At 39.4% G+C, this 9748-nt stretch overlaps 1 protein-coding gene across 1 annotated transcript in view; it reads left to right on the forward strand.

The window, feature by feature from the left end:
* The window catches only part of LOC113155589 (NACHT, LRR and PYD domains-containing protein 3-like), a 37446-nt gene extending 34933 nt beyond the window's left edge, over positions 1-2513 (forward strand). The window contains exons 11-13 of the mRNA XM_033326750.1: positions 874-1047; positions 1661-1707; positions 1868-2513. Coding sequence (XP_033182641.1) covers positions 874-1047; positions 1661-1707; positions 1868-2421 — 775 coding nt within the window. The 3' untranslated portion in view covers positions 2422-2513. The remainder of the gene's footprint in view (positions 1-873; positions 1048-1660; positions 1708-1867) is intronic.
* The last annotated feature ends 7235 nt before the right edge of the window (positions 2514-9748 follow it).

Here is a 9748-nt window from a genome sequence, read left to right on the forward strand (position 1 = left end):
TTTATGTAGCCCTGCTCACTAGGGTTACTTGTGTAGTAGCATTCCAACATTTCCTTTTCTTGTCAATGTTCTTGCTAAAGGTAAAGTGGAAAAAAAAGTTAAACCACTTTTTATAATTTTCTTATTTTGTGCATAAATTAGTCATTATACAGTTGCAAGAAAAAGTATGTGAACCCTTTGCAATTGTGTGAAGTTTTGCATGAATTGGTCACAACAATACAAAACAGTCTGCTTAAAATAATTGTACACAATCATTATATGTTTTTATTGGACTTAAACCTCAACCAAATGTTTCCCTATAGTTGCAGCTCAGACCTGCAAAATGATCTGGACTAATTCTGGACCAATCCTCTTCACAAATCTGTTTCAGTGTAGCAATATTCTTGGGATGTCTGGTGTGAATGGTTCTCTTAAGGTCATGCCACAGCAGCATTTCAATCGGGTTGAGGTCAGGACTCTGACTGGGCCACTCCAGAAGGCATATTTGGTTCTGTTGAAGCTATTCTTTTGTTGAATTTCTTGTATGCTACGGGTCATTGTCCTGTTGCATCACCCATCCTCTGAGGAGTTTCAGTTGGTGGACTTCAGTTTTTTAAGTTTTCCTGCCAAATGTCTTGATAAACTCTGGAATTCATTTTTCCAGTAATGACAACAATACGTCCAGGGCCTGAGGCAGCAAAGCAGCCCCAAACCATGACACTCCTTCTGGCATGTTTTACAGGCATTTTTACAATCAAAAATAATTCACTTACTTTTTCTTTCCACTGTATGTGACTAAATTTTGCTTCAGATAAAAACGGGAGTACGTGATGTTGGTCTGTACAAAAAAGAAACAGCACAAAGTCTCCTGTGTGTTGTTTTGTGTGTCTACAGACTGTCAGGCTGTCTGATCACAGAGGAAGGCTGTGCTTCTCTGGCCTCAGCTCTGAGCTCTAACCCCTCCCATCTGAGAGAGCTGGACCTGAGCTACAATCATCCAGGAGAAACAGGAGTGAAGCTGCTGTCTGATAAACTAGAGGATCCACCCTGGACACTGAACACTCTCAGGTATGGAGAGGTCTGCTGCAACCACAGACAATGTCTGATGGAGGAGGAAGTAGGGATGTTGATGATTAATGACTGTTAAGATGAGTAAAACAAACGCAACTCTTTGCCATAAAAGGAAGAAAAATAAGTCAACACAAATTTTCAAAAGAGGGGAGCTCCTGTAATTCTGACTTCAGTGTCTCATTGTGACAAATCGCCTCATGATGAAATCAGGTGTTACATTAGATTCTGTGAACTGAGCAGGAAATTCAGCTTTACTGTCACTACCAGTGTTGATAGATCTCAGCAGAGAAACCAGGAAACAGGTCTAAGAGAACAAGCCCAACACAGGCAGCCTTATCCACCTTATAGGTAGCGTTTCTATCCACAGAATGACAAAACACCAAAACTGCTGTGAACTAGAGAATTGAAATCTTTCCTCCATGTCACCTCCCTGCTCCGTAGAATTCCAAGATAAGGACTCCAATTCCTTAGTTGTTTGCTGAATGTCCATCCCTACATACAAGCCTCGATTAGAACAGAACCAGAACACACTGTGTGTATGAGAGCCATGTAATGTCCATGTGTGCATGCTGAAAGAGAATGTGCTGCTCTGACCCCCTCCTCCTTTCAGGGTGGAGCCTGGTGGAGTCCGTTGGTTGAGACCAGGTCTGAGGAAGTGTAAGTGTGTTTTTAATGAGACTGATGAAAACATAGCAGCAACATTCAACCATCTTCAAACTGTCACATCACTCATTCAAATCTCTGATGTCATGAGTCCTCATCAAACTGATGATAGATTAATAACTGCAGCTGGATTGTGTCTTGTTCTCTCCATCAGATTTCTGTCAACTCACCATCGACACAAACACAGTGAACAGAAGACTACGACTGTCTGACAACAACAGGAAGGTGACACATGTGAAGGAGGATCAGTCATATCCTGATCATCCAGACAGATTTGACCAGTGTCGTCAGCTGCTGTGTAGTAATGGTCTGACTGGTCGCTGTTACTGGGAGGTCGAGTGGAGCGGAGTCGTTTATATATCAGTGAGTTACAGAGGAATCAGAAGGAGAGGAGACAGTAAAGACTGTTGGTTTGGATGGAACGATCATTCCTGGAGTCTTTTCTCCTCTGATTGTGGTTACTATGTCTGTCACAACAAGAGGGTAACATCCATCTCCTCCTCTGTCTCTAACAGAGTATCAGTGTATGTGGACTGTCCTGCTGGGACTCTGTCCTTCTACAGAGTCTCCTCTGACAAACTGATCCACCTCCACACCTTCAACACCACATTCACTGAACCTCTTTATCCTGGGTTTAGGTTCTGGTTTTGGAGTAACAGTAAGTTTAGGTTCTGGTCTAGTTCCACAGTGTCTCTGGGTTCAGTGTAGTACTGAGAGTGTCGTCCTGTCAGAGAAATGTCGTCTCTGTTGAACAGATAGTTCAGTCTGTACATGTCTGTCTCTTTCACTCACACACACGTTTTCAGATTCATGGATTCAATCAGTTTCTTCTTGAACCAGTTCTAAATTATTCCTTGTAAACTTGTTCTTCTTCCAGTCCTTTAAAGATGAAGCTCCGATTATTCCAGGATCCAGATGTTGAGGACTTGTTCTGAAGTCTTGTTCTGTCTGTGTCACTGTTGTTGTGGACTGTATCTGTAAGTGCTGCTGGTTCATCTACAGCATCCACACACATCTGGAAACACATCTGTGTGTCTGACTTGATCAAACAATGACTCCTGCAGTTGCTAGACCAGAAGCTGAAGTTGGACCTTTCAGAATAAGAGCATGTGTTTGTATCCTACAGCAGGACATCAGTGTGTTCCTTCAGGCTGCTGTATTGAACCAACACACTGAGCTCAAATTGAGCTTTATTCACTTCAACTTTGTTCTTGGTCTCTGTGATGGAAAAGTTTCAGTTGAACATTTGGAGCAAAATCCAAAGAGTCCAAGAGGAAGAAGAGTTTTTGTGTTGGTGTTAAAGAAGATCAGAGAGTGAACCATCAGAAACATGAATGTGTGGTTGTTAGTAAGTAAAGTTCTAGATATCTACCTAACAGAACCTGTCCCATGGACTAACTGTAGTTTGATGATCTGACTTTAGTTTGGATTGTGCTCATGTGTTTCTATATTTCTATGAGATGAGACAGTATCACATCTGACAACAATGAAACTAGGAGCTGAATGTTGAATTGATCTGAAAATTACAAAATAAGATTCAAACATTTGAAAATAAGATTTTAATATGTGGAAAAAATGCTTCCTTCTTTTCAGTGTTACAAATGTGTTTCTTCAAAGTTCTGAGATGTGTTTTACAAACCTACAACTAAGTCCTTTCAGAGTTTCAGCTCATCTTCTTGCAGTGTTTCAGATCTTCAGTTTCTGACCCAGTTTTCACAGGAAACAGTTCTGAAACTCTGAAAAAGGTCAGGACGGGAGCTCACTGAGGCTGGATCTTGATACTTTAGTTTGTACTTGTTTGATTTTTTATTTCTAAGTAATTCTGTCGTCTATCATTACCCCAAGAACTGTATTGTCCTAAACTCTTTCAATGTCAACTCTGTCTATTTGTATATGCATCTGTGAGTTTATAATGCAGCTTCCAAATATCATAATTTGGATCATGGTTTTTCTCTTGTTTTTCAAGTTGTTGCGTTTGTGTATTGTATTCAGCATTTGCAAATGTTGATGAGTGATAGTATCAAACAAAGTGGGCTCTTTATATTTTGCTAAACATATGATTATACATTATATTGTTACTTGTGTTAGAAAAATTTTCTTTCCAGATAAATATGGAGGAAGATCTGACCACAAAATAACACCAATGACTTCTTTGTGTCGATATACAATAAAGATCTGACCAAACCATCTTTGTGAATCTGTTTACCATTTATTTTTCATGTAGAAAGATAAACCGAGCCTCCGAGCCATCATCAAGACCACTGTAAAGTGACACAAAGGTTTTTACTCACAGATCAGACGTTGAAGATGTGTTTCCTCCATTGTCAACGTCTCTGTGATTCTGTGAGTCAGACTGAGTAAAGTCCACCTTCTTCCTCTGTTTAGTTTGTGGTTTTCTCTTTTCTGTGACAAAAAGAACAGTGATATAAATTTTAACGTAAATAATAAGGTAGAGTCAGGACCGGCCAAGAGAGAGCATCTTTTAAAAGAAGCTCTGACCCGCTGGACCATCCCAGACTGAAAACATGGAGATCTGTTTCACACGTTTGTTGCAAACTGTCCGAATCTATATTGTTGTACGTGAAATTACAGCTCTTTGCGAAAATGCTGTGAGTTTACAGCTATCGGACACTTTTCATCCTAATTTGAACAATGACTGGTTGAATCCACTTGTGCCATATGCAGGCCTTAGTGAAATGGTGGTTGTCGGTTTTTGTTGAACGTAATAGATAGATTTTTAAAAATGGCACATGTCAATAATAGATATCAAAATCAAAAATAGAAGGGGGCCGAAGTGACCAGAGAATTTACCTCAATACTGGAGGAAAGAGGAGTGACTGAAAACCTTCAAACAGACGAGGGAAAAGAAATGTTCAATTCCTCTTTTCATAGTTTAATGGACAAACACAATATCACACATTTTGCCACATAAACACTTGATGCTAATCTAGTGCATACATTTGACTTGACCATGAGTTTTATTCACTTCTTGAATCACTCCAGGATAAGTTTCATCATAATATTTCAGACAACACCACTGTGGTGAGGACAGAAAAGAAATAAGACACATGATAGATGGTCCAACACTAAAAAACATTCAGTAGTTTTCAACTGGCAGCTGTGGTTGTGTTACACTCTGAAAGGGAGAAAATCAATAAAGATGTTTCACACAGACTTCACTCTATGACATCTTTATGAAGAATCATTTCAAAAAACATTAGAAACATAGAAACAACCATGTTCAACAATATGTGTCTACTGACATTACGTTCTACTTCAGTCACAGTCCATCTGTCTCAGTTCCTACAATTCTGTACATGTTCCTTAGACACAAAATGTAAATATAATCAGTCCAGTGACTCTCATTATTCTTTTTTACAGTAACAAACAAAAATAAATACACAGAATATCACATTAGCTCATGTCTTCATTATTCTGTTAGTTTCCATCCTGACAGATCTAACTGCTTCAAACTAATTATAAACAACATTTTCCTTGACCACTGTCAGAATACATACAGTAACAGTAACATTAACATGTTTTAATAAACACATGACATTTTGAATTTCACTATTCAAACCACGTGTAGAGCTAACCATGCATGTTGACACTGACTATAACCTGGGCGCTAACATCTCTACACACTCTGATTTACATTTGTACTAACTTACAATAAATCCAAATATGCCACAGACTCCATCTCTTATACTTTCTATATTTGCAGATTTTCTTTATGGGTTATCCAAAACGTTTTCCAAACGTATTTCAAATGAATAAATTATGTATTGTAATGGGAATTTAAGCTCTTTGTATCTCCTGGTATCTAACTTCCTCAAACACAACCTTATGTTTTCTCACCAAAGTATAAAACAAACTTTGTCTGTTAATCAAGCCGTCTGGGTCTCTCAGGAACTATCACCTGGGTGTAAGATCCTGCGGGAAACTCCTGCAAACCCTCATCCCAGAAAGATAGTGACAACACGTACAGCAGACAAAAGGTTGTGAAACCTACCTGGGGGGTGTTCCTCAGGTATCAAAGCCCTGACCTCCCTTTGTTCAGGGTCTTTCTTCATTCTAACCGCTCGTGATTTTGATTGACCTTCTTTGCAAAGAATAAAACCTTGTCGGCCGGCAGAAGTCTCCATTTCCTTACTCACCAGAACAGAAAATTTCCACAACAGTTTGGTGTCAGAAGTGGGATTCGAACCCACGCCTCCAAACCTCAAAACCGTCTGAGAAGGGAAGACTGACCGCAGTCGCCCCAGATCGTTGCCGCTGGTATTCCAAGAATGCAATTTAGCGAAATTCATCTGGTGAGCACTGAAATATTGACATTTAATTTTTAAAATTTGGGGTTAAATTTGATGTAATATTTCCTTTCTCTTATTATCCATAATCGAGTCGGTTTTATTATTTGTACCTTAAAAAGAAATAAGCTGGTTTTATTATTATTATTACGAAATATAAGGTTTTACATTTACTAATTTAGCAGACGCTTTTACCCAAAGCAAGTTCTATCTGTTTAAATAGCTGGTTTTTACATTTACTCATTTAGCAGACGCTTTTATCTAAAGCAAACAAGGCAGGCAAACAAAATAACGAAAATAAAGGGTTTTAGTATTTGTACCTTAAACTAAATAATGGCTTTGATCACTTGTGCCTAAAAGAGTGGGGATATGGGGGATAAAAGTTTAAAATTTTTAAATGTCTGGACAGCTGAGTTTGGATTTACAATAGGGGGATCCCTCAGTCTCAAAAACATAGCACAATTAGAAGAAAAACTAAAAGGAAAAGAACAACAAATGAGAAGAAAAAAGAAAATTGCTGTTAAAAAATTAGAAATGATGGAAATGCAAAAAGAAAGTTTACAGATGTGGAAAGGGGAAGCAGAAACCCTAAATAGGAAAACAAGGCAGAAACAACCACCCTTTTCACACGAAAAAACTGAACCTCAAGAAAAGCAAAATTTAAACACTCAAAGAACACCAGACTCGCAGATCTCCTCTTCCTTGTTTCTACAGTTGATGGCTTTGAAGCTGTATCCAAACCTCGACGGCAACCCATCCCTCCATTCTTCAGCTCCACCACCATGCAACTCTACAACACTCAGAGGACAAGAAATAGATTCCACCACACCACAACAATCTCCAATTGCACATAGACCGCACCATCCCAACCAATATGCAGCCTTCATGTGCCCATGGTTGAAGTATCTGGACCAGAAGACACAACTTTAGTTTCCAGTCTTCATTTGGCAACAATAACCATGTACAACACAGTCCGAGAACAGAGACAACCGAGCTACGATCACAGAAGGAAGAATCACGGCCACTGCAGGAACTGGAGAAGAAAACTCAAGAAAAACTCAAATGATATCTGTCACCTCTGTGGCCAACATGGACATTGGAAACGTGATTGTCACAAGAACACCAGAAGACAAGTCAGACTGAGAGAGGATGAGGGTTGTTGGAGAGGGATGGACTCCTGCTGACAAGCCAAACCAACTCATGAGACAAAAGGAAGGTACTGCACCACACTCACACACACACACATACTGAACACAATAATACACAATCCAGTGAGATCCCAAACAACTGTAATTGCTCTAACATATATTCGGTATACATCTGCCCACATTAAGTGTAAAATATATGTACTCTGTTGATTTATCAGGTAAAACAATCAAAGGGAACATCACCATTCCACTCAAAGGTGTGGATGAATCTTTACAAATTTTAAACATGCCTTCTTACTCTCTGAAGTAAGAAGGACAAAGACTTGATGTGCAAATTAGGCCTCTGTTTAATCTCTACCCCAGACAGTGTCAAAGTTCACAGGCTATCTGATCTGGAACCAAATTGTTCACACTCCTTTGTTCACCATACCCCAGACCTGACACATACATATCAATGGAAATTGCAAACAACAACGATCTCTTCTGAGTTCTTTACAGAAGCAAGAAGACTAGCTTCAACAGCTGCAACAGACTTCATGGCACCAGAGGATCTGCATTGCACCTCTCGTGTCACCAGGACCTGATTAGCCATATGAAAAAAGTTGGTTGAGGGAAAGCTCTGACAAACTCGCTTTCAAACACATCAGACAACTCGGAAGACCTGGGTCCATTTATGAAATCATGCCAACGCGCAGCCGATAATTAACATCGGATCGATCGATTTTATTTTCACAAAAACTGCAGTGATATTCTAAAAGTTTGACATATTTTGTGCACACTCAAAAAAACCCCAAAACAATGCAGCTGGTTCAAAAAAAAAAAGTGCTTCTAACATTTTTTTTCTATTCTAAATCATTTCCTTCTCTTCTAAATCTTTTTCCTTTTGCATGAATAACAACTTACCTAACTAACCACAAACTAACCTAACTATTACAACCCTACAGGAAGTCCCTAAGATACTGTGGGCTGTCAGTAAAATATGTTGATGACCTCATAATCTGCAGTCCAACGAAAGAGCAGTGTGAAGCAAACACAGTCAAACTCCTGAAGCATCTGGCTAAAAAGGGTCACAAAGCCAGCTTGTCTAAAACTTCAATTTGTCCAGGGAAAAGTTGTTTTCCTAGGTCATGTCATCACTTCTGCAGGGAAAACTCTTTCACCAAAAGAGCAGATGCAATTCAGAATCTTCCAAAATCCTACCAACCTTTTCCCCATTCCAGATGATGAACAAGAACATAATTGTGTTGTTGTCCTCCAACAGGTTTGCTCCCCAAGGCCAGATCTGCAAGACACACCCCTAACTAACCCTGACTTTCTTTTTAGAGATGACTCTGCCTTGCGTGACAAACAAACAGGTCGCAACCGAGTTGGATTTGCTGTTGTCACTAACCATGAAACTCTTGTCTCAGGTTTACTATTCTGCCTGAGCTGCAGAACTAATAGCATTGACAGACTAGCTAACAGACTCGGCACTTTATGTAAACACAGACAGTTCCTGAAATCTGAGGGAACACCCATTAACCACCATGACAAGGTTGAGGCTCTTTTAGATGCCGTACTACGCCCAAAATCAATTGCTGTTTGTAAATGACTTGCTCACATTAACAACTCAGACTCTTTCTCTCTAGGAAATGCAAAAACTGATGCCACTGCAAAGAACTGCTCTCCAACCTTTCATCTTCAATCCTGTATTTATTTCAACCCCAATCTCTTTACCCACCTCTCTTACAGCAATACAGTCCTTTGCCACACCACAAGAGAACCTGTTGTGGGACCACACAGACAGAGGCAGTGTGGTGGGGACCTGATAACAAACATGACCTGTCTAACTATTTCTTTCCTCACTTTAAAAAACTGACACATGGGCTGAACCATGTGTCAAAAGGGGGGAATATTGGACGCCATAACTCAACACTGGTTCACCAAAGGCTTTTTAGTTCAGGCTCAGTTCAGGCTCAGAAGTTCTGTCAATCATGCATGGTTTTGTGCTACACACAACACAGTCTCTCAACAGGTGAAGTCAGCCCTTCCACCACCAGCTTCCACATCACTCCATGACCTGGAGGATGGCAAAGCACAAGAAGAGAGGACACGAGGAACCAATCTGTACATTCAACATACACCAACCGGAAGTGCAGGACTGAGAACCCAAAACATCTCCACAGAACTACAGCATGCACCACTGACTTTCTCATGTTTGACAACACTGATAGACACCTACACCTACACACCTGCCAAAACTGTCATTCTGACAAGAGGACACAATGCAAACACTAATGATGCCGACCAAAATTCAGCTTTGTTTCACATTCTTGATCCATATCATTACTCCAGCTCAGATTCGGACTCTGATGATGACATTCTGTAAACAATCTCTCTTTTTCCATTTTCTCTTAAACAACTGCCATGATGATACATTTTAAAATCAAGGGAAATGAATGTGTTAGATAATTCAGTTGTGATTATTATTATTTTTCTTTTTATTATTTCTTTTATTTTACATTATTTTAATCTTTTTTGTTTTTGTTTTGTTTTTGTTTTGTTTTGTTTTTTGTTTTTTTCTTTTCTGTTACTGCTGAT

Source organism: Anabas testudineus, chromosome 18 (genome assembly GCF_900324465.2).
Source record: "Anabas testudineus chromosome 18, fAnaTes1.2, whole genome shotgun sequence".
NCBI classification, from domain to species: domain Eukaryota; kingdom Metazoa; phylum Chordata; class Actinopteri; order Anabantiformes; family Anabantidae; genus Anabas; species Anabas testudineus.